Source organism: Betta splendens, chromosome 21, assembly GCF_900634795.4.
Source record: "Betta splendens chromosome 21, fBetSpl5.4, whole genome shotgun sequence".
Classification (NCBI taxonomy): Eukaryota; Metazoa; Chordata; class Actinopteri; order Anabantiformes; family Osphronemidae; genus Betta; species Betta splendens.
This window is the reverse complement of record NC_040899.1, coordinates 3,800,262-3,825,572: the sequence shown is the minus strand read 5'-3', so window position 1 is coordinate 3,825,572 and position 25,311 is coordinate 3,800,262. Positions and strand designations below refer to the sequence as shown.

Here is a 25,311-nt window from a genome sequence, read left to right as displayed (position 1 = left end):
AGCCTTTAGCCGCTGCTCCAGAAACACCTCATCATCGTCGTTCATCTGGAAGGACGACACATCTGGGAGGAGAGAAATGAGATCATTATTGATAGTTACTGTTGCTACTAAGACTTGGACTAAAGGCCTTTCTGTGCCGCCTCATTACCATAGCGCTCAAATTAAATCTACTAAACTGCAGACGGGCCTCTGCACGACAGCATCCTGCAATTTAGCGTCTGTCCCTGGACTAGGTAGCAAAATAGTCAGGAATTCAACTTGCAACCTACAATAAAATACAATCAAGTTTATAACTACTGCAGTTGTGGAGGAGCAGAGGTCAAACGAGGCCTCGGACAGAGCTGCCAGAGCTCTCGCCCCCCGTGACAAACGATGCTGTTCATCAAGTTTACTGCTGCTGAGCGGACGGTAAATGTTGTGGGAGACGTGTTGGTCCGTAAGGATTTAAATCCAAGTTCATGCCATGAATCAGTGATTACACTAAAGTGAATCGATTTAAATAAAAAAAAGTACTTTTCTCTGACCCCAGACATATTATTCAACTGGTTATAAAAATAACCCTGCTGAAAGAAATCTAAAACCCGCTGGTGAAGCGATCCCATGTCATGATGCAGATAGCCTCTTTCTCAAATGAGTTGTAATTTGGTCCCGTAGAGGGGGCGGGGCTAGTTGAACGACAGGCACACTGGCCAATAAACTCACGGCCCTGCTCCAAAGTAGCCAATGACGGACGCGTAAACTTGTCCGACGCTGACGGAGCATCTGTTTGTAGCAGATGGGCCGCTAGCGTCACATCAGCGCGAGCTGAGCGACGGTGGCGTTTACGCGCAAAAGTTGAACCAGTCCGTTACACGGTGAGGTTTTGGGCGGACGGTCAGTTAAGCTTCACGGGACGAGACGTCACGTTCAGAGAGTCCTCAGCGTGTGTCCAGCGGGAACAAACAGAACAGCAGCAGCATTTAAATCGAACACACGTATTTCACTCCAGTCCATAAACACGCACGAGCTGCTCGTTGCACCGTTGAACCAAGAAAAGCTCGTCGTCAAACTGTCCAAAAACGTTGTTTCCGCTCCGAGGACTCGATGAACGCGGTTCCGCAGGTGAGCGGCTAATTAGCCAAACGCCCCGAGGCGCCGACGCGCGCGTGCAAACGTGAACGTTAGATTTGGCGGTGGAGCTGATGAAGCTCCGCGGTGCGTCACGTCTCGCCGCCACTCACCCGTCCTCCCGTCCCGAAACGTAACGCACGGAGCCGGTAAGAAACGGCGGTGAGGCTCGGACCACGCCGCCTGTCACCGACACGCGCGCTCCCGCGCTGAATGGGCCGAGCTGCGCGGACACCGGAGTAAATCCCCGCTGAACGGCTTAAGCGGAAGGAGATGAAGGCGATGAACTCACCTCTGCTCACCGCCGGCTGCGCTGAGGATGTGTCCGCCTGTCACCCCTCCAGCTGGCGGCAGGACTTCTTTATATATCCCTGCGAGTAAAAATAGAGCGCGTCGCCTCCCCGTCCCGTCCCGTCCCGTCCCGTCCCGTCCCGTCCGCTGCGCAGTTTACCGGACACGGCGCGCACCGACAGCGGCGGAGAAACTCCTCCGACGACGCGCAGACAGTCAATATGGCTGACGAACTTACCGTTACGTACCGAGGCGTGGTGAGGCGAGTCCTGCAGCCCGTCTCCCCCTCCTCCCCCTTCCTCCCCCCTCACCCCGTCACTCAAACTCCGCAGAGCCGCGCAGCGGGAACTACAGCGGTCCCACACGTGACAAATCCACGGCAGGCGCTAAACTTTGAGTGTGCGCGTGCATCCGCGCGTCACGGTGTAAAGCGGACGGTGACCAGAGTGGGCCGAGGTTCTGCCGAACTGAACGAGCTGCTGCGCAGAGCTGCACGAGGTGAACCGGCACCGTTTAGTCCGCTTCATCTGCGTTTACACGAAAATGGAGCAGAGGTGTTAACACGGTGACGAGGTGTGATTTAGCGTGTGGCTTTAGGACATATGTCCACAACACAGGCGTCAGTGACAGCAAACGGTGCTTTCATCAGGTGCAGTTACACAACTGCACAGAGACAAACATCACCCTCTGCAAACATGCATTCATTTTCCAGATGTTTCCTGTAGTGGGGATAAATGATTTTACTAATGGAGGATTTCCACCAAACACTCGCGTGTCCTCTGCACCGCAACAGGCTGCACCGCTGCACCGCTCGTCACCGTGTCCTGAAAAAGCTCCTCGTTCACGGCCCGTGGGTGAAAATAGCCGTGTTGCGACACGGAGTCCATGTGGCTGCGAGGAGGACTCCGATGCATCATCTACGAGCCGTGAGTCAACGCACACCAGGACTGTGATCAGGAATCTGTTCCCCTTAAAATAGCCCACAATTACAGGCGGTGCGTTCAGTCGCTGCTGAAAGGGACCACGTGACACGAGTGTGAGCTCAGCGTCATTTCACAGAGACGACGAGAACGAGAAGGAGGCTGGTTGGAAATAGAGGCCGGATTATAGCGACGGGTCTCACGGGAGGCTGATTCATCACTTTGAACGTGGACTGTTTAATTCCACAGACGTGACTGTGAAACTTCACTGAAATGTGAGCAAACGCTGAAATGAGCGCCCTGAGCGTTTCCTTCCATCTTTGTCTGGTGCTTTGAGAGAAGAGGTTGCGGAATAAACAGCACCGTTTTCTCTTTCAGAAGTATTTTATCAAACTTTCCTCTTTTCCCCGTCAAGGCTGTTTCTTCTCACTTTTGTTTATTCCTGTTTTTTGTTTCATTATTTTGCAGCGTTGTTTCTGTGAAACGTCCTGGAGAAGTAATAATTTGGTAAATTTACGTATATTTTCTACCAACATGAAGTCGTTGCTGAGACGCAGGTCGTTCCAGCGCTGCTTCTTTGTGCAACACTGACACCTTAAGGTCACTTCTGGACGTAACAGCTGTTTGTGCGTCTCCATGGCAACGTGACATCGCCCTGCGCTTAAAACTGAACACTTCCAGTGACATGTGGCATGTGCTGCCTCCAGCTCAGGACCCTGAGGCGCCTCCAGGGCTTTATATGGTGGAGGAGACCCTCACACAGGACGAGGAGGGAGGAGGGGGGAGAGTGGGAGTCAGGAGGAGGGAGGAGGGGTGTGTGTGGTAAAACCGTCTTGATTCTAGCCCATTCTCTGATAGCCCAGTCTAGTGTGTTTGACCTCTGCCTGTTTTTTGACTACGTCTTTGCCAACCTGTGTATAACCATTGCCTGCCTGACTACGTTCTTATTTAAACACTCGTTTATTCAAGCCACGCTGTGCATTTGGGTCCTTCCACCATTGTGCCATTGTGACAGTAATAGGAATTCTCTCCATTAATACATCAGCATCTGATGCTGATGCTGAAGACAGGATGTACTTTGGTTGCACCAGGAATTATTATTAAGGCCGTTAAATTATTGACTGACCAAGAAGCCACTGATCTGGTACCAGCTTCAAATCTGATACAATGAATGGATCATCGTTAAACCAGACACCTCGCTACAATGTTGCAGAGTGTAGCTGCATTTGTGCATCACAGATTACTTGTACGTTGATGAAATCAAAATGTTTCCTAGTGACTCATGTTTCGTCCTGTGCGGTGCTTTTACAGCGATGTCTCTAGTCGATGAGTCCAGTCACATCAGGTAAACAGGTGTTGTTCACCAGGATGATCCAGACTTCAAACCAGGGTTCAGTGAAGTAAACCAGAGGAAGTGCCCTCAGATTACGGGGCTTCACTGCACTCGAAGCAGCGACGGGGCAGAAATTTATCATCACACACAGGTGTCAGGCATAGATTGTTAACATTGTGTGAAAGATCCAAAAGAAACTGCCGATCGTACACCAGCAGAGACTGTAGAGTTCCAAAAGCCAGAAGATAGAAAAAACAAATAATAAACACCAGCGCCATCGTCATCATCATTAATAACATCAACCTAAAACTAGAAATCACATCTGGAAGAACATGTACACATGTTTAAGCTTCTCCACATCAACGACACAGGTTACATTTAACATCCATTTAAACCATGTTCATTGTGGGCTTCACTCACTGAAAGACATTTTCTGATGATGATCTACTTTGGACACAGATTAAATCAGAGACAGAGCACGAATCAAACTGTTCAGTTTTAATTTGGAATTAATTAAGAAATGACAAATGTTCCTTTATTTTTGGCTAAAACACTCAAAATCCAGCAAACAAACAAAATGTTTCCACACATGAACAGATACTACAGCTCTACACTCATCAAAACTAAATATTTAACAAAAGATGAAAACTACAAGCCAAGAATGTTTCCCAGTGTTTCATTGTCTGACTACAAACCTGTGACTGTGTCACAATCATTCAAACCACTGGACGACTGACGACTAGTTCTGTTCTTTCTGCAACAACAGAGACAGAACCAAACCTGGTTCACAGCCTCTTTTCTGAGGAAGATGTACATGAAGAAGTCAGCAATGGGATTGAGTTCAATGAAAAGGACAGCAACAAATTTCCGCTTATCATCAGGAAGAAAGTTAAAAATGATCAAAGGCAGAAAGAGCAGTGTGTAAATCAGCAACACCAGAACCAGAAGTCCAACAATTCTCCTCTTTTCCTCAGCACGAACACTGATGGAGGCAGACAAAGCTCTAAGGGTCCCAACCAGGAAGAACACGAGCAGAGGGAACGGGAGGAGGAGGAGGACACAAGAGATGGTATGGTGCAATTTACCCTGTATAGAAGCATCCCATTTATCAAAAAAGGCAAAAACCAAAGCCAGAGTCCAGACCGCAGCACAGAGCAGCAGCGACATCTTGACTGTTCGTCTGGTTCGGTACCACAGCGGCCAGACGATGACCAGATACCTGGAACACAGAGACAGCAGACGACGGTCACCACCATCATCCATGATGAAATGATGGACACACGTTCTACAGGAAGTTACCTTTCCAGAGCGATGCACAGCATGAAGTACACACTGGCTGAAACACCGAAGACGTACATGCATTCCCCAATAATAGTGACAGTTTCTTGTCCTGTCAGCACAATGATCATGGAGCAGAGCTGAATGACGTCAGAAACCAGGAGGTTGATGACGAAGATCGGAGCAACGTTGTCTTTCTTCACCTGCAGATTTAATGTTGTTTATGTTGCATTAACTGGACTTTTATTTCAGACATGACTTCGTTTTATTATCAGTCAGTTCTAACTTGTTCAGGATGAAAACAACAGCTCCAGCTCAGTGTCACCACTTACTGGACTTAAGGGTCTTTAACAGTGAACTGAGCAACTGTCAACATGAGAAAGTAAATGACATAACAAACGAACCAGAGAGGAAACAGCAAAGATGGCGATGGGCGTCAGGACGAGACCGATGGTGAACATCAGCCATGTTGAAACCTTTAGTATATTATCATAAAGCCATCTTTCACCATCGTAGGTGATTGCAACTTCTGTTCCATTATAAACCTCATAGATGTTGTCAGCAGTGTCCATCATTGTGTCGTTTATGTTGCTCTGATTCATTCTTCACTGAGAAACTGGAAAAGAACAGAGTTTAATAAAGTGTCAGTAAAGTTCTGGTTGAACTGTTTATTTGTCCAGTAAGTGAATCCTCAACATGATCCAACATCTCACACACAGTTCTAACTCAGAAGTTTCTGCTCCACTGAGAGACGAGGAAACGAGACCAGACTCCTCCTCGACTGAACTACAACTAATGAACCACACTTTGGCTGAAACCACTGAACAGGAAACATAAGACGTGGACCTGAAAGCAAACGGAGCTGCAATAAGTCCAGAACCACATTAAACATGACTCTGGACCAGGGAACCGACCCCTGGAAAGGTCACAGTCAACGCTAGCGACTGAAGCTGGAACCGCATCAGCGGCTCAGAGCCAACGCGGAGCTGCTGACGGACCGACACCTGCTGCAGAACCAAACCCAGTCAGACAGAAACGTCTGCTGATGGTTCCGTCAGGGCCCTGATGAACCAGGTGCTGGAACACACAGATGTGAAGCAGGAACGTTACCTTGGAGCGACGCAGGACGACCGCTGATGCCGTGTGCAGCTGCTGCCTTATGATGTGTGAGTGACAGCAGCGTGTGTTTATCTGCATCAGATAGATGTGTGTGATCTAAGAGAGGCGGGCGTGAACACACACAGTCACTGACGTCAGGAACACGGCTTCAATCTGCTTCACTGAGTCTGAGCCTGGAATCCATGAACGGTGCTCAGTGTCCAGCAGCCTCACAGTCGCCCTCACTGCATCTGCATCACAGCAAACTGCAGCGGCGTCACTGACGTTAGTCTGGTTGGAGCATGAGGAGCATCAGAGCCAACGACACGTCAGGCCTCAAACCTGTGACCTGCAGGTCCAGTAGAACCCAGGTCCAGTCCTCACTGACTGACGAGGCCTCGTTCTCTCAGACGCTGAACGGAACGTGGACCCACTCAGTGAAGGAACGAGAGAAGTCATCGACATGTTGACAGGGATTCATTCATGTCCTCAGTGGAAGCAGCTTTTAACACTCACTCACTCATTTACATGGTTTCATTGAGTCCTGGTTCTGGAAACAGGAGGCTTCTAACAGGAAACGGCAACAGTTCAGTGTTTGTACTTTGTACTAAAGGACTCAGAACATGGGGTTCACACTCACGTCTGCTTCACTTTCCCAACACTGAAATATAATGAATCCTATTCAGTCAGTGACACAGGTGGTGTCAATGATTAGAGAATGAAATTTTCTAATCCAGCTCTAATGCATCATCATTAGTTTTTTGAAGTTACTGTGTGTTCACAATCTGAATGTTCGTGCTGTGAGTATTTAACACTTCAACCACTGCCAACACACGATAACGTGTCGAGCGTCAGAGGGAAGTTGTTTTTAGATTATTACTGAGGTGACATTTGTGCAATTCACTGTTCACCTGTATCATATCTCTATCAAATCAATCATCAAATCGCTTCATCAGTCACGACATGTGGCATTTTATCAGATGTTGTGTTGAGACGCAGGAAACGCACTGCATGGCTCTGCTTTAGGCAGATAACCAGCGCTTCAGTAAATATCTGCTCCAAGGCTGGGCAAATGAGCTGACCCTGATCTTTAACAGGTTCCAGGCTCCATCCACACGGCCCCTCTTCACCTCTCCAGTCCAGGCGTCTGCTCCCAAATGCAGCTGTTCACACCTCAGCACCTACAGTCCACTCTGCCCTTCCTCTGAACAGAGACCCCCCCAACAACCCACAGCTCCAGACCAGCCAACGCTCACCCCCCTCTGACTCAGTCTGAAGCAGGTCAGGAGGGAGTTAAGGACGACCAAGGCCCTGACCACATCAGCTCCAGGCTCCTCAGAGAGGGTGCAGAGCAGCTCTGTGAGCAGAGGACCAGTACTCTGGAGGTATATTGTTGGATTGTGCCAACACAACTTGACTTTTAAATCTTGCTGCTGTGTTTTTTTTCCTGTTCTGTATCGTGCTTTTGTGCTGTTGTGTGGTGCAATCTCCCTCTTGTGGGACAATTAAAGGTTTTCTTAAAAATGGGCCCTGAAAGAAGTGGAAGCTGACTGTGGGTGACTGTCACTATCCTGGGTGTAACCGTGTAAACGTGTAAACAAATGTATACATACCACACCACAACATCACAGGAGCGCTAAACTAATCAGAACAAAGCGGGACAATTAGAACAGAATAATAATGAACACCTGTGCATAAGGAAACGTATAGCAACAGAACGCTAGCTACGAGCAACGGTTTGCTAACGACATGCTCTATAAACTTGGTGTACCGGCTGTTAACAGGTCTGTGTCCCCCTTTCTGCGCACTCCTCTTCCCTGTCTGTCCCGGAACTCAAGACCCCTTCATGGAGCGTGGGAATTCCCCCCGTCAGCCGTCTCCGAACCCTTTTGTACAGTCGCCCCCAAATGTATTTAGTACATTTGCCCAGAACAAAAGCCCGTACACAGTTCACTTACAGACAACAACTTGAGGTGACTGTTTTTAATCGTGGTAGGTCTACCAACTTAGCCCATGGCCAGGTTAAGGTTCTGTCCTTTATCTGGATGTCTGCTGACCTAATATGTCCATCAGGGCTCTGGTGCACCTTGGATATCCATCCAATCGGCCAAGATGCCTGAGGCAGCTGCGGATCCACAAGCTTTGCCACAGAGTCCTGTGACCTCCACTGCAGATGCCTCTGCCTTTTCTGGTGGGACTTCAGGCCAGGCAGGTAAGGACGGATGAAGTGGGACCAGAAGTGGTCGTGGGCACCTGTGTATGATTCCACCTTCTGTGATTTAGAAGCTCTTCCTTGGCGTAGACCACCTGTGGCAGGGACCCATCCGCCCACCCCATCAACAGGCACTTTGGAGTCACAGGCTCTGGATCACTGACATCCGAAGGCGCAAAACCCAATGGTTTGGTGTTAAGAATGCCCTCCACCTGGTTTGCGCTCCAATCATAGTGTAGAGCGCTGTCTTCAATGATAGGATTTCTCGTTCCCAGATGCCCCTGAAGTGCAACTGTTGGATAGTTGCCTGCAACAACTGCAGCCAGGTGTCGTACTCCATGGAGCTTGGAGTGACAAAATCTGCTGTTGTGGAGACTATCTGCACAGCTCAGTGTGATCCAAACCCCGACTCAAGATGCCGGTCAGATCAGGCCACTAGTTAGGGTCAAGCAGGAGGAATGATGGGCCTTGACTTGACCACCTGTTGGGTCTTGTCAACCCTTGCAGTGACTTGCCCTGTGTGATGTCATCCACAGCGTTCTGGGCTGAGTTGACATAATGCCAGGTGTGTGGGGGGGCAGTTCTTGTATTTCAGCAATGCGGGTGCCCACAAAGACCTTAAAGGAGCAAGGCTTTAGAATGCAGCCAGGTCAGTACCGTGGTCGAGTCCGAACACAATACAGTTCTCGTACTGTTCATTCTCTAAGAGATGGTAGAGATGAGCTCCGATGAGGGCAGCCAGATGTACATGACCATCACTTGTCACTATTCTCATATAAGCCACTGTGCCATACTGTAGGCCTGTTCAGATGCATCACAGAATATGTGAATCTCTTTCTGTCTTGAATGCGTGCTGTGACATGCTTCAGCGTGTATGGACAAGGTAGAAGCACTTGAGGAAGGAACTGCAACTCCTCTTCCAAAGTTCTCCACTGTAGTTATGGAGCTAACTGGGGGTCGTCCCAGCTTTTCGGTTGGTCCCAGAGACTCGCATGGTTAAAGGCAAAATCAGACCTAACGGGTCGTATTGACTGGCCAGGACTTTCTAGATGTTTCTCATGGTTGGAGCACCATAACTAATTGGGCGGTGTCTTTAGCCTAAGGAGTCAGTAGGGAAGTGCCAAGCCAGAGCTCAGCACTGGTAGAGCTGATGTCGTCACCAGGTGGACCCTGGTGTAGCGCTGCAGAGCAAAGGTTGCACAGCAGGGGCTGCAGGTTGTGCTAAAGGAGAAGACCTGGCATTTATTGATTGTGACAGGTTCATCAGTCACACATAGCGTAGAAGAGAGCGATCCTCTGGAAGAAGTTGGACCTTGTGTAACATGCCTTTGAATCTCAGGAGGGAAGGTCCCAAGGTCGGGCCAGGTAGTAGATGTTTATTCAAGGTTTGGTCCTAGTGCTGAAAGGACCAGTTGAACCAGGTGGTGTGGGATGTACCAGGACTCTGCCACTTGGTGCACCTTTGCATGAGACAACTTGACCACGGAGCCAGCTTGAACCAGCTTCTCGATCTCTGCGCTGTAGGTCTCAGCTCGATCTGGATCTTTCTTAAGCCTTTTCTTCACACTCCTCAAGTTATGCATTAGACAGCATCAGGGCTGCCTTGCAGGTGCAGCACATCACTCATTTTGTGGCGCAGAGACCTTCAGATGACTCTGTACCCACAGACAACGGCGCGATCACATTCTGTGGACTTCAGCAGAAACAGTGCTGTCATATTCAGGGTCGGTTTACAGCTGCTTCCATTACACAATGATAATGTTGTGATGCAGTGTTTTCATGGAAACTTGATCAGCATCAAAGCGTCCTGGGCGGCTCATCGTGCCTGCAGCGCCACCAAGGCCTCAGTGCAGGGAGGCGAGCGCTTCAGCGACACCGCGAGGGGAGGAGGGAGCGACTACTCGCTGTTCTGACAGATTGCATCAGGTGTGACCTCAGCGCCTGAGACCCACACGGTGGCTGAGGAATCTGGCAGCGAGGCCAAGCTGCTCATCAGCCCCTGGAAACAGAAGCAGAGCGGCAACATCTCTGCTGAGAGAGAGACAAAGACGTTCTGTGGCCCATCAGAGGTTCTGCTGATCCACATGTACCAAGGTACTGTATGCAATGGACCCAACACTTTCTGCTGCAGCAGCGCTGAAGGAGACCCAGAGCCAAAACCAGTGAGACGCAGCTGTACAGTATGTGATCCACAGTCATGATCTGGTTGGTTCAGAGGTGAATCAGCATCAGAAGGCTGAGGACACTTTGCTCTTCTTTTCCTGTGACCCAGTTGATGATGAGGTCTGGCTTCCATCAGTGTCACAGGAACGCCTCCTTAATCACAAACACGCAGGTGACCCACTTTATGCAACAAGCAAGGAGCAAAGCAGCCTTCAACTCAGCAGATGTTGGAAAGTCCCTAAACAGGGTACATGCAAACGATGTAAGCACCAAACTCATCAATGTGTGACAAGACAGTGGAGGTGTCAGTGGTCGGACCTAAAATCAGCCGCACGAGTCTGACTGAAGCAACAGGCCGTTAAATACGAGCCTTTAAAAGCTGAGGCCTTGAAGGAAACACTTGCAGGTGCTCTGACCAGGAGGCCTCGTGTGATCCTCCAATGAATCAGGCTCACGAAGCTCGAGCGCCTAAGCTCCGTCTTGTAAAGTTTTAGTTTTAGTTTAGTTTTTATTTAGTAAACTGCAGTATTATCACATAAAAAAAGACACACAACCGTTTTACACAAGTAAAGACATCAGGTAAAATCAGTCCGTCAGCCGCTCATCTACACGTACGACTCCTCTGCAAAGAAAAGCTGTTCAAAGTCGTCCAGGTGCGGGTCGCTGCAGCGTCTGCTCTGCCACTCCCTCTTCCCCTGAACCAGGGCCAGCGCCACCTCCTGGCTCCTCTGCAGACAGGTATCCGCGTCCTCCTGACCCTGCGAGGAGAAGTAGTGCCTGTCGGCTCGGGTGGCGGAGGGAGACAGGCAGAAGCGAGGCTCTGCGTAGGTGCGCTCCACGTCCGACACCCTCAGGCCTCCGTCCTGGGGCCGAGGTCCACCCCGTCTGTCCAAAGTCACCTGGATGTATTCACTTACAAAAGCCACGTCCTCCTCTGTGCGTCCATTATCGGCTGCTTCAGCGACAGGCGGCGGTCCTTCTTGAGCAGCTGGCGTCCAGGCGTAACGGAGGCGGAGGCGTGTGCTTCACCTTCCTCCGTCCACCGTTCTGGACTTTGACTCCCCTCTTCTCGCACCCATCTCCTCCGTGCTCCTTCAGCTGCAGAGCCTTTAGCCGCTGCTCCAGAAACACCTCATCATCGTCGTTCATCTGGAAGGACGACACATCTGGGAGGAGAGAAATGAGATCATTATTGATAGTTACTGTTGCTACTAAGACTTGGACTAAAGGCCTTTCTGTGCCGCCTCATTACCATAGCGCTCAAATTAAATCTACTAAACTGCAGACGGGCCTCTGCACGACAGCATCCTGCAATTTAGCGTCTGTCCCTGGACTAGGTAGCAAAATAGTCAGGAATTCAACTTGCAACCTACAATAAAATACAATCAAGTTTATAACTACTGCAGTTGTGGAGGAGCAGAGGTCAAACGAGGCCTCGGACAGAGCTGCCAGAGCTCTCGCCCCCCGTGACAAACGATGCTGTTCATCAAGTTTACTGCTGCTGAGCGGACGGTAAATGTTGTGGGAGACGTGTTGGTCCGTAAGGATTTAAATCCAAGTTCATGCCATGAATCAGTGATTACACTAAAGTGAATCGATTTAAATAAAAAAAAGTACTTTTCTCTGACCCCAGACATATTATTCAACTGGTTATAAAAATAACCCTGCTGAAAGAAATCTAAAACCCGCTGGTGAAGCGATCCCATGTCATGATGCAGATAGCCTCTTTCTCAAATGAGTTGTAATTTGGTCCCGTAGAGGGGGCGGGGCTAGTTGAACGACAGGCACACTGGCCAATAAACTCACGGCCCTGCTCCAAAGTAGCCAATGACGGACGCGTAAACTTGTCCGACGCTGACGGAGCATCTGTTTGTAGCAGATGGGCCGCTAGCGTCACATCAGCGCGAGCTGAGCGACGGTGGCGTTTACGCGCAAAAGTTGAACCAGTCCGTTACACGGTGAGGTTTTGGGCGGACGGTCAGTTAAGCTTCACGGGACGAGACGTCACGTTCAGAGAGTCCTCAGCGTGTGTCCAGCGGGAACAAACAGAACAGCAGCAGCATTTAAATCGAACACACGTATTTCACTCCAGTCCATAAACACGCACGAGCTGCTCGTTGCACCGTTGAACCAAGAAAAGCTCGTCGTCAAACTGTCCAAAAACGTTGTTTCCGCTCCGAGGACTCGATGAACGCGGTTCCGCAGGTGAGCGGCTAATTAGCCAAACGCCCCGAGGCGCCGACGCGCGCGTGCAAACGTGAACGTTAGATTTGGCGGTGGAGCTGATGAAGCTCCGCGGTGCGTCACGTCTCGCCGCCACTCACCCGTCCTCCCGTCCCGAAACGTAACGCACGGAGCCGGTAAGAAACGGCGGTGAGGCTCGGACCACGCCGCCTGTCACCGACACGCGCGCTCCCGCGCTGAATGGGCCGAGCTGCGCGGACACCGGAGTAAATCCCCGCTGAACGGCTTAAGCGGAAGGAGATGAAGGCGATGAACTCACCTCTGCTCACCGCCGGCTGCGCTGAGGATGTGTCCGCCTGTCACCCCTCCAGCTGGCGGCAGGACTTCTTTATATATCCCTGCGAGTAAAAATAGAGCGCGTCGCCTCCCCGTCCCGTCCCGTCCCGTCCCGTCCCGTCCCGTCCGCTGCGCAGTTTACCGGACACGGCGCGCACCGACAGCGGCGGAGAAACTCCTCCGACGACGCGCAGACAGTCAATATGGCTGACGAACTTACCGTTACGTACCGAGGCGTGGTGAGGCGAGTCCTGCAGCCCGTCTCCCCCTCCTCCCCCTTCCTCCCCCCTCACCCCGTCACTCAAACTCCGCAGAGCCGCGCAGCGGGAACTACAGCGGTCCCACACGTGACAAATCCACGGCAGGCGCTAAACTTTGAGTGTGCGCGTGCATCCGCGCGTCACGGTGTAAAGCGGACGGTGACCAGAGTGGGCCGAGGTTCTGCCGAACTGAACGAGCTGCTGCGCAGAGCTGCACGAGGTGAACCGGCACCGTTTAGTCCGCTTCATCTGCGTTTACACGAAAATGGAGCAGAGGTGTTAACACGGTGACGAGGTGTGATTTAGCGTGTGGCTTTAGGACATATGTCCACAACACAGGCGTCAGTGACAGCAAACGGTGCTTTCATCAGGTGCAGTTACACAACTGCACAGAGACAAACATCACCCTCTGCAAACATGCATTCATTTTCCAGATGTTTCCTGTAGTGGGGATAAATGATTTTACTAATGGAGGATTTCCACCAAACACTCGCGTGTCCTCTGCACCGCAACAGGCTGCACCGCTCGTCACCGTGTCCTGAAAAAGCTCCTCGTTCACGGCCCGTGGGTGAAAATAGCCGTGTTGCGACACGGAGTCCATGTGGCTGCGAGGAGGACTCCGATGCATCATCTACGAGCCGTGAGTCAACGCACACCAGGACTGTGATCAGGAATCTGTTCCCCTTAAAATAGCCCACAATTACAGGCGGTGCGTTCAGTCGCTGCTGAAAGGGACCACGTGACACGAGTGTGAGCTCAGCGTCATTTCACAGAGACGACGAGAACGAGAAGGAGGCTGGTTGGAAATAGAGGCCGGATTATAGCGACGGGTCTCACGGGAGGCTGATTCATCACTTTGAACGTGGACTGTTTAATTCCACAGACGTGACTGTGAAACTTCACTGAAATGTGAGCAAACGCTGAAATGAGCGCCCTGAGCGTTTCCTTCCATCTTTGTCTGGTGCTTTGAGAGAAGAGGTTGCGGAATAAACAGCACCGTTTTCTCTTTCAGAAGTATTTTATCAAACTTTCCTCTTTTCCCCGTCAAGGCTGTTTCTTCTCACTTTTGTTTATTCCTGTTTTTTGTTTCATTATTTTGCAGCGTTGTTTCTGTGAAACGTCCTGGAGAAGTAATAATTTGGTAAATTTACGTATATTTTCTACCAACATGAAGTCGTTGCTGAGACGCAGGTCGTTCCAGCGCTGCTTCTTTGTGCAACACTGACACCTTAAGGTCACTTCTGGACGTAACAGCTGTTTGTGCGTCTCCATGGCAACGTGACATCCAAAGGCCCTGCGCTTAAAACTTTATCTACACCAGGAGGTGGCTCTGCAGCAAAGAAATGAAGGGTTTCTCCTTTTTGTTTTCTTTTTTATCTAGGATTTAGACTTTATTAGCTCACACACTTCAGCATCGTGATCTTAGGGTTAATTACTGTTAATGACACATAATAACAGTGGCTGTGGTGCATGTGTGGTTTAAAATAAAACCTTTGAAGCGTCCTGTTTTGTTAGTGAACTCACAGACGAGGCATCTGCACGCGGACCTTCACATGGTCGAATTCCTGGTTTGAATTTGAGCGGTAGTTTCTTCCACGGCCACAGGAGAGCAGCCAAGCTCTGTCCTGCGTGAAACCCTCCACACCGAGTGGAAACCTGTTCTACGCAAGCAGAAGTTTGTATTGTTTGATAGAAGCTCATGGCTGAGTTAAAGGCTGAGCACAGCTTCTGTGTTTGAACATGGATGTGGTCGATGCACAGCCTCATGTGTTTTAGGTTGAAGGTGATGAAAGTGGAAGCACGTTCTGTGGAAACAAAGACTGAAAGATCAAATCATTTAGCATCGCAGCTCGTGTCTGTGCATCTGAAGCCTGAGCAGGAACTGAAGATCTGCAGACAATCCACCCTCGTACGTCACAATGCAATAAAAGGACCTTAAATCCCACCTGCCAAGGTTTCTCCTTTGTACATGTCATCTTACATCTGCCATATATATTATATAAATATATATTATAGAAGTTCTTCATGGACCACTAATGCTGCCCTCAGTCTAAGAGAAACCAGGCCAAGACCGTGAACCTACTCTTCATTTGCCTCGACCGAATATTTGATCAAATACCAGTTTATTCTGGTCAGAAATCCTCTGCTCCGTTAATCATCTGGACGTGTTTCAGTTCAACCCATGAGCTTTGCTCAGATATTGATCTCTGGCTCAAAGGTGACGTGGGGAAAGGGGGAACCCCCCCCCCCCCCCCCCCCCCCCCCGCCTTCACCGACACATGAAAGGAGCCGGAACACGGGCCAGCGTGAGGAAAAGCCCTGCAGACGCCTGTAAATGAAGGTCGAGGCGTGGATTCACTGGACCCGTGTTTTGGTTTGTTGTTCGTGGCGCAGCGCGGCTTTAATTAGTTCTGGCTGATGATGCGTCCTATTAGTTCTGACAGAGCGATGAAGTCATGCAAACTCTGAGCTAATCAGCATCAGTGCAGAGCGGATGCATTCACCTCAATCCACCCTCACATTCATTCAGAGACCTCATGTACAAAGACGTCTGTAGATTTCCTACTAAACTTGGCATAAGTTCAAATGCAGAAAACCGTACAGTGCAGATGTATCACTGGATACACTCGGGTTCGCTGCGCTGGAAGAAGCGACGGGGCTGGAATTTATTACCACTGCTCGCAACAGGTGTCACACCAGCAAAGACAACAACGTTCCAAAAGCCAGAAGATAGAAAAAAAACAAATAACACCAGCGCCATCGTCCTCATCATTAATAACATCAACCTAAAACTGGAAATCACATCTGGAAGAACATGTACACATGTTTAAGCTTCTCCACATCAACAACACAGGTTGACGTTTAACATCCATTTAAACCATGTTCATTGTGGGCTTCACTCACTGAAAGACATTTTCTGATGATGATCTACTTTAGACAAAGATTAAATCAGAGACAGAGCACGAATCAAACTGTTCAGTTTTCAATTAAGAAAATGACAAATGTTCCTTTTTATTTTAGCTAAAACACTCAAAGTCCAGCGAATAAACAACATGTTTCCACACGTGAACACATACTACAGCTCTGGACTCATCAAAACTAAATATTTAACAAAAGATGAAAACTACAAGCCAAGAATATTTCCCAGTGTTTCATTGTCTACAAATCTGTGACTGTGTCACAATCATTCAAACCACTGGACGACTGAGGACTAGTTCTGTTCTTTCTGCAACAACAGAGACAGAACCAAACCTGGTTCACAGCCCCTTTTCTGAGGAAGACGTACATGAACAAGTCAGCAATGGGATTGAGTCTATTGAAAATGATAGCAACAACAATCAGCTTATAATCATAAAGTTGTACCAAGAACAAAATGATCGAAGGCAGGAACAGCAGTGTGTAAATCAGCAGCACCAGAACCAGAAGTCCAACGATTCTCCTCTTTTCTTCAGCACGAACGCTGATGGAGGCAGACAAAGCTCTAAGGGTCCCAACCAGGAAGAACACGAGCGCAGGGAACGGGAGGAGGAGGAGGACGGCAGAGATGGTAAAGTACAAACTACCCCATACATATAAAATACAATAACATATGAAGGCATGAACCAAAGCCAGAGTCCAGACCGCAGCACAGAGCAGCAGCGACATCTTGACTGGTCGTCTGGTTCGGTACCACAGCGGCCAGACGATGACCAGATACCTGGAACACAGAGACAGCAGACGACGGTCACCACCATCATCCAGTGATGAAATGATGGACACACGTTCTACAGGAAGTTACCTTTCCAGAGCGATGCACAGCATGAAGCCCACACTGGCTGAAAGACCGAAGGTGTACATGCAATCAGCAGTAATAAAGACAGTTTCTTGTCCTGTCTCCTTCATTATCATGCCACAGAGCTGAATGACGTCAGAAACCAGGAGGTTGATGACGAAGATCGGAGCAACGTTGTCTTTCTTCACCTGCAGATTTAATGTTGTTTATGTTGCATTAACTGGACTTTTATTTCAGACATGACTTAGTTTTATTATCAGTCAGTTCTAACTTGTTCAGGATGAAAACAACAGCACCAGCTCAGTGTCACCACTTACTGGACTTAAGGATCTTTAACAGTGAACTGAGCAACTGTCAACATGAGAAAGTAAATGACGTAACAAACGAACCAGAGAGGAAACAGCAAAGATGGCGACGGGCGTCAGGACGAGACCGATGGTGATGATCAGCCATGTTGAAACCTTTACTATTTTAAGATAAAGCTCATTGATGTTTGCATCTTCTGTTCCATTATAAGCCTTATGGATGTTGTCATCAGTGTCCATTAATGTGTCGTTAATGTTGCTCTGATTCATTCTTCACTGAGAAACTGGAAAAGAACAGAGTTGAATAAAGTGTCAGTAAAGTTCTGGTTGAACTGTTCATTTGTCCAGTAAGTGAATCCTGAACATGATCTAATGTCTCACACAGTTCTAGTAACTCAGAGGTTTCTGCTCCACTGAGAGACGAGGAAACGAGACCAGACTCCTCCTCGACTGAACTACAACTAATGAACCACACTTTGCCTTTTGGCTGAAACCACTGAACAGGTTCAAACACACACTTATTACCAGGAAACATAAGACGTGGACCTGAAAGCAAACGGAGCTGCAATAAGTCCAGAACCAAATTAAACATGACTCTGGACCAGGGAACCGACCCCTGAAACCTTCAAGGTCACAGTCAACGCTAGCGACTGAAGCTGGAACCGGATCAGCGGCTCAGAGCCAACGCGGAGCTGCTGACGGACCGACACCTGCTGCAGAACCAAACCCAGTCAGACAGAAACGTCTGCTGATGGTTCCGTCAGGGCCCTGATGAACCAGGAGCTGGAACACACAGATGTGAAGCAGGAACGTTACCTTGGAGCGACGCAGGACGACCGCTGATGCCGTGTGCAGCTGCTGCCTTATGATGTGTGAGTGACAGCAGCGTGTGTTTATCTGCATCAGATAGATGTGTGTGATCTAAGAGAGGCGGGCGTGAACACACACAGTCACTGACGTCAGGAACACGACTTCAGCTGCTTCACTGAGTCTGAGCCTGGAATCCATGAACGGTGCTCAGTGTCCAGCAGCCTCACAGTCGCCCTCTGCATCTGCATCACAGCAAACTGCAGCGGCGTCACTGACGTTAGTCTGGTTGGAGCATGAGGAGCATCAGAGCCAACGACACGTCAGTGTTGTGACTCGGCTTCCACGCCACCAGGGGCAGCCTGGTTTCACCCTTTTGGTTTTGTGTCCTTGTTTCCTGTCTTGTGTTTCCTGTATTAGTTTGATTGGGTTCACCTGTCTTGTCTTGTATTTAAGGTCTCAGTTTGTGCACAGTCTTTGTTGGTGCATTACTCGTTATGTGTTGCCCGTTACTCATACTTGTTATTTGTTACTTGTTACCGTGCCATCGTGTTCAGTCCAGGTTTGTGTGTTTGTTCGCTGATTACGTTTGATACTGTTGTTTGCATGTTTTGTGTTAGGATAGTTATTTAGTTTCCTGCTCTGCAGCGATTTTGAGTTACCTGTGAGTTTTAGGTGTTAGTTTGCATGTTTTGTTTTCCGGTTCATCCTGCAGTCGCAGCGTCCTTAGTTTGTATTGTCCTCAGTCTATATGTTCTTTTTATTATTAAACCACTTGTCGTCAGTCCTGTCTCTGGGTCGTGCATTTGGGTCCTCCCAGTTCAGTTTGGTGGCCATTGTAGTTTGCCTCCCCGCTCAAGGAGCGCGTTTTAGAATCTTGTTCAGTCCGGTTTTTCCCTCGTCCGTAACAGTCAGGCCTCAAACCTGTGACCTGCAGGTCCAGTAGAACCCAGGTCCAGTCCTCACTGACTGACGAGGCCTCGTTCTCTCAGACGCTGAACGGAACGTGGACCCACTCAGTGAAGGAACGAGAGAAGTCATCGACATGTTGACAGGGATTCATTCATGTCCTCAGTGGAAGCAGCTTTTAACACTCACTCACTCATTTACATGGTTTCATTGAGTCCTGGTTCTGGAAGCAGGAGGCTTTTAACAGGAAACAGCAACAGTTCAGTGTTTGTACTAAAGGACTCAGAACATGGGGTTCACACTCACGTCTGCTTCACTTCCCAACACTGAAATATAATGAATCCTTTTTAGTCACTGACACAGGTTGTGTCAATGATAGAGAATGAACTTTTCTAATCTAGGTCTAATGCATCATTATTAGTTTTTTATGAGTTACTGTGTGTTCACAATCTGAATGTTCGTGCTGTGAGTATTTAACACTTCAACCACTGCCAACACACGATAACGTGTCGAGTGCCAGGAAGGGAAGTTGTTTTTAGATTATTACTGAGGTGACATTTGTGCAATTCACTGTTCACCTGTATCATATCTCTATCAAATCAATCATCAAATCGCTTCATCAGTCACGACATGTGGCATTTTATCAGACGTTGTGTTGAGACACAGGAAACTCGCTGCATGGCTCTGCTTTAGGCAGATAACCAGCGCTTCAGTAAATATCTGCTCACGTCCAGCCCAAACGTTGCTGGTGCTGCAGTCAGAGCCGAACCAAAGCCAAGCAGCGTCTCGGAGCCTCTGTAGGTCGGTTCTGGGTTCCTTCTGTACCACCTCCCACGGGTTCTACCAGGTGCTGGTCGTCACCGCTTACACCCCTCCATCGGCCGACGCCGCTGTCGCGTGTGAGCGCGTGACCAAGGCTGGGCAAAAGAGCTGAACCTGATCTTTAACAGGTTCCAGGCTCCATCCACACGGCCCCTCTTCACCTCTCCAGTCCAGGCGTCTGCTCCCAACTGCAGCTGTTCACACCTCAGCACCTACAGTCCACTCTGACCTTTCTCTGAACAGAGCAATGGGACCCCCCCAACAACCCACAGCTCCAGACCAGCCAACGCAGGTGCCCACAAAGACCTTAAAGGAGCAAGGCTCAGAATGCAGCCAGGTCAGTACCGTGGTCGAGTCCGAACACAATACAGTTCTCTTACTGTTCAGGGTGAGCTCATTCTCTAAGAGATGGTAGAGATGAGCTCCGATGAGGGCAGCCAGATGTACATGACCATGACTTGTCACTATTCTCATATAAGCCACTGTGCCATACTGTAGGCCTGTTCAGATGCATCACAGAATATGTGAATCTCTCTCTCTTGAATGGGTGCTGTGACATGCTTCGGCGTGTATGGACAGGGTAGAAGCACGAGGAAGGAACTGCAACTCCTCTTCCTGTCAGGGACTCGGGCAGGCGGCGGACCCACATGCACAGCACGGAGGCGAGATTATAATCAACAAAAGGTTTATTTCTCAAAGGCACGGTCAGACGGTCCAGGTCATACACAAAAATGGCTCGGCAAAAGTACAGGCAGGGAACAGGCAAAACTCACGGTAAGTAGATAATCCAGGGTCGGGCAGGATACACGATGCAGACAGGAACAAAACACGAGGAACACGAACACTCAGGGAACTCAGGAAACTAGGGACGCTCAACTCAACAATCTGGCAAGTGACTACGGGAACAGGAGGTGACTAAATACACAGGTGAGTGATTAACTGATACAGTGCAGGTGAGGATAACGATCAGGTGGAGCAGGGATAGCTGTGACAAGACAAAAACCGGAAGTAAAGCTAAAGCAGGAACAGAAACCAGGAGACTACCAAAATAAAACAGGAAACAACTAGACACAAGAACACAAATCATGACAGTACCCCCCCCCCCTATGGCGCCTTCCACGGCGCCCACGGAAGCCCCCCCCCCCCGAACCAGGGCGGGCGGAGGGTGGTCCCAGGCGGAGGGACCGAATCCCTACCCCTCAAGGCACACGAGCAGGGTGGGTGGAGGGAGGACCGGAGGAGGGCCAAAACAAGAGTCCACGAACGGGGAAGACACGAAGATCAGGGATTCCTTCACGGAGGGTGAAGGCGCGGCGAGATCCTGCCCAGCCACCGCTGAGGCAGAGGGGCACACCCAGTGCCCTTGGGCTGGGCCAGCGTCCACGGGGATCCCCCCCAACGGCGATGTCCTCCTGGCGGACGCTGATCCAGGAGGCTGAAGATTCGAGGCGGACGGCGCCGCAGGAGGCAGCGCCATCCAAGCAGCAGGATGCGTCGAGGGCGAGGCCACCAGTCCGGCGACCGAGACAAGGACGAGGCAGGGACCAGCGGCGTCCTCCTTGGACCACCGCGACGAGAGGCAGGAACCAGCGGCGTCCTCCCTGGACCACCGCGACGAGAGACAGGAACCAGCGGCGTCCTCCCTGGACCACCGCGACGAAAGACAGGAACCAGCGGCGTCCTCCTTAGACCACCGCGACGAGAGACGGGAACCAGCGGCGTCCTCCTTGGACCACCGCGACGAGAGACAGGAACCAGCGGCGCCCTCCTTGGACCACCGCGACGAGAGACGGGAACCAGCGGCGTCCTCCTTGGGCCACCGCGACGAGAGACAGGAACCAGCGGCGTCCTCCTTGGACCACCGCGACGAGAGACAGGAACCGAAGCAGATGCGGTCAGCGCCGGACCACCAGGAATCAAAGCAGATGCGGCGGGAGCTGCGATGAGAGCGACCCCCTCCTGGAGGTCGGCAGGAACTATGACGGGCGCGACCCCCTCCTGGAGGTCGGCAGGAACTATGACGGGCGCGACCCCCTCCTGGAGGTCGGCAGGAACTATGACGGGCGCGACCCCCTCCTGGAGGTCGGCAGGAACTATGACGGGCGCGACCCCCTCCTGGGGGTCCGCCGGGACTGCGACGGGCGCGACCCCCTCCTGGGGGTCCGCCGGGACTGCGACGGGCGCGACCCCCTCCTGGGGGTCCGCCGGGACTGCGGCTGACGCGACCTCCTCCTGGAGGTGCGCAGGAACTGCGGCTGGCGCGACCTCCTCCTGGAGGTGCGCAGGAACTGCGGCTGGCGCGACCTCCTCCTGGAGGTGCGCAGGAACTGCGGCTGGCGCGACCTCCTCCTGGAGGTGCGCAGGAACTGCGGCTGGCGCGACCTCCTCCTGGAGGTGCGCAGGAACTGCGGCTGGCGCGACCTCCTCCTGGAGGTGCGCAGGAACTGCGGCTGGCGCGACCTCCTCCTGGAGGTGCGCAGGAACTGCGGCTGGCGCGACCTCCTCCTGGAGGTGCGCAGGAACTGCGGCTGGCGCGACCTCCTCCTGGAGGCGCGCAGGAACTGCGGCTGGCGCGACCTCCTCCTGGAGGCGCGCAGGAACTGCGGCTGGCGCGACCTCCTCCTGGAGGCGCGCAGGAACTGCGGCTGGCGCGACCTCCTCCTGGAGGTGCGCAGGAACTGCGGCTGGCGCGACCTCCTCCTGGAGGTGCGCAGGAACTGCGGCTGGCGCGACCTCCTCCTGGAGGTGCGCAGGAACTGCGGCTGGCGCGACCTCCTCCTGGAGGTGCGCAAGAACTGCGGCTGGCGCGACCTCCTCCTGGAGGTGCGCAAGAACTGCGGCTGGCGCGACCTCCTCCTGGAGGTGCGCAGGAACTGCGGCTGGCGCGACCTCCTCCTGGAGGTGCGCAGGAACTGCAACCGGCGCGACCTCCTCCTGGAGGTGCGCAGGAACTGCAACTGGCGCGACCTCCTCCTGGAGGTGCGCAGGAACTGCGGCTAGCGCGACCTCCTCCTGGAGGTGCGCAGGAACTGCAACTGGCGCGACCTCCTCCTGGAGGTGCGCAGGAACTGCGGCTAGCGCGACCTCCTCCTGGAGGTGCGCAGGAACTGCGGCTGGCGCGACCTCCTCCTGGAGGTGCGCAGGAACTGCGGCTGGCGCGACCTCCTCCTGGAGGTGCGCAGGAACGGCAACTGGCGCGACCTCCTCCTGGAGGTCGGCGGGCGCTGCGGCTCCGCGGGTGACAGGGACTGGAACGACCGCTACAGGGCCGACAGGAACGGGACCAGAGACAGGAGCGACCCCTACTTGGCCGACGGGAACGCCCTCAACTTGGCCGACGGGAACGCCCTCAACTTGGCCGACGGGAACGCCCTCAACTTGGCCTACGGGAACGCCCTCAACTTGGTCGACAGGGACAGGAACTGGAACGCCCTCAACTTGGTCGACAGGGACAGGAACTGGAACGACCTCGACATGGCCGACAGGGACAGGAACTGGAACGACCTCGACATGGCCGACAGGGACAGGAACTGGAACGACCTCGACATGGCCGACAGGGACAGGAACTGGAACGACCTCGACATGGCCGACAGGGACAGGAACTGGAACGACCTCGACATGGCCGACAGGGACAGGAACTGGAACGACCTCGACATGGCCGACAGGGACAGGAACTGGAACGACCTCGACATGGCCGACAGGAACTGGAACGACCTCATAATGGCCGACAGGAACTGGAACGACCTCAACATGGCCGACAGGAACTGGAACGACCTCAACATGGCCGACAGGAACTGGAACGACCTCAACATGGCCGACAGGAACTGGAACGACCTCAACATGGCCGACAGGAACTGGAACGACCTCAACATGGCCGACAGGAACTGGAACGACCTCAACACGGCCGACAGGAACTGGAACGACCTCTACATGGCCGACAGGAACAGGAACGACCTCTACTTGGCCGACAGGGGCAGGAACTGGAACGACCTCAACTGGGCCGACAGGGACAGGAACTGGAACGACCTCAACATGGCCGACAGGGACTGGAACGACCTCAACATGGCCGACAGGGACTGGAACGACCTCAACTTGGTCGACAGGGACAGGGACTGGAACGACCTCAACATGGCCGACAGGGACTGGAACGACCTCAACATGGCCGACAGGGACTGGAACGGCGTCCCCTCCGGAGCTGGCATGACAGCTTACAGCTGCCGAGCTCGACGGGGGAGACGTCGGGCCTGATTGGGTGGGGCTAACAGTCGTCAGACGGACGGTGCCCTCTGACGGGGACAAGGACGGAACTGGGGTCTGGGCAACACACGACTGAACTGGGGTCTGGGCAACACACGGCTGATCTGGGGTCTGGGCTAGGTTCGACTGGACTGGGGCCTGGAGGCGACAGGGCTGCACCAGGGCATGAGCATGGCGAGGCTGAACTGACTGAGAGGTGGGACATGAAGCGGCCGCTGGCTGCAGGCCCGGGAGCTGCAGGGCCTCACGCAGGGCAGGCTCCCTCAGGACGAGAGCGGCTGCTTCCTCGAACAGTTGTTCTCTCGCGCCCTGGTCTGCTGCCGAATCGGCGGTGTTCATGAGGTGGGCGAAGAGAAACGCAACTGGAGGAGAGCAGAGGAGGTGGACCCGTCGGGCGACGCTGTCTGGGATGCCTGTTATCAGAGGGACACAGTCAGTCAGAGAATCAAGGGGCTCCTCTGTCGGAGAAGGAGACTGCTCGGTCCCCATGACCGAGATCGCGGGACCCGGAATCCTGGAACCGCGCCGCCGCCGGCGCCGTCCGGAGCAGCTGCGACTGTCCGTCGTTTGGGGCGCTGGGAGCGGTGTGGACCGGACCTCTGTACCGGGACCCGCATGGTGAAACGGGACCGCGGCGTCTGGAGCTTGGGCTGGAGACTGGGGAAAACACGACTGAACTGGAGCTTGAACAGCGCGCGGCTGAACTGGAGACTGAACAGCGCGCGGCTGAACTGGAGACTGAGCAGCGCGCGGCTGAACTGGAGACTGAGCAGCGCGCGGCTGAACTGGAGACTGAGCAGCGCGCGGCTGAACTGGAGACTGAGCAGCGCGCGGCTGAACTGGAGACTGAGCAGCGCGCGGCTGAACTGGAGACTGAGCAGCGCGCGGCTGAACTGGAGACTGAGCAGCGCGCGGCTGAACTGGAGACTGAGGACCGCGTGAGAGCAGGAAATCCTCCCAGGGAAATAACCATGGAGCTGGACAGGTTGGTGCAGGCACGACGATCCGACGAGGCGGAGAGGAGGAAACCGAAACCATACTTCCGCGGGAGAGTTATATATGCCGTAAAAAAACAAGGGAAAAACAGTCACTGACCTGACCGGAGGCTAAGTGCTGGCTGGGTCCAAGTTTGGCCAGATTGTTCTGTCAGGGACTCGGGCAGGCGGCGGACCCACATGCACAGCACGGAGGCGAGATTATAATCAACAAAAGGTTTATTTCTCAAAGGCACGGTCAGACGGTCCAGGTCATACACAA

At 52.1% G+C, this 25,311-nt stretch overlaps 2 protein-coding genes and 1 long non-coding RNA gene across 4 annotated transcripts; 1 reads left to right on the top strand and 2 right to left on the bottom strand.

The window, feature by feature from the left end:
- The first annotated feature begins 961 nt into the window (after positions 1–961).
- Positions 962–5,585, top strand: LOC129603524 (uncharacterized). Of its 2 annotated transcripts, XR_008693440.1 has the most exons (3): positions 962–1,101; positions 4,626–4,720; positions 4,849–5,585. It is a non-coding gene; the product is annotated as an uncharacterized LOC129603524 (long non-coding RNA). The 2 variants fall into 2 exon arrangements; XR_008693441.1 differs by having other exon boundaries at positions 4,626–5,585.
- On the bottom strand, positions 4,130–5,531 carry LOC114846996 (mas-related G-protein coupled receptor member X1-like). The gene is made up of 3 exons (XM_041068821.2): positions 5,334–5,531; positions 4,951–5,132; positions 4,130–4,870 (listed from the first exon to the last, which is right to left on the bottom strand). The coding sequence occupies exons 1-3, from the start codon at positions 5,529–5,531 to the stop codon at positions 4,339–4,341; spliced, it is 912 nt and encodes a 303-aa protein (XP_040924755.1). The 3' UTR covers positions 4,130–4,338.
- A 10,015-nt stretch (positions 5,586–15,600) lies between the features above and the next one.
- On the bottom strand, positions 15,601–17,529 carry LOC114846995 (proto-oncogene Mas-like). Its single transcript, XM_029136281.3, has 3 exons — positions 17,344–17,529; positions 16,961–17,142; positions 15,601–16,879 (listed from the first exon to the last, which is right to left on the bottom strand). The coding sequence occupies exons 1-3, from the start codon at positions 17,527–17,529 to the stop codon at positions 16,342–16,344; spliced, it is 906 nt and encodes a 301-aa protein (XP_028992114.3). The 3' UTR covers positions 15,601–16,341.
- Positions 17,530–25,311: the final 7,782 nt, after the last annotated feature.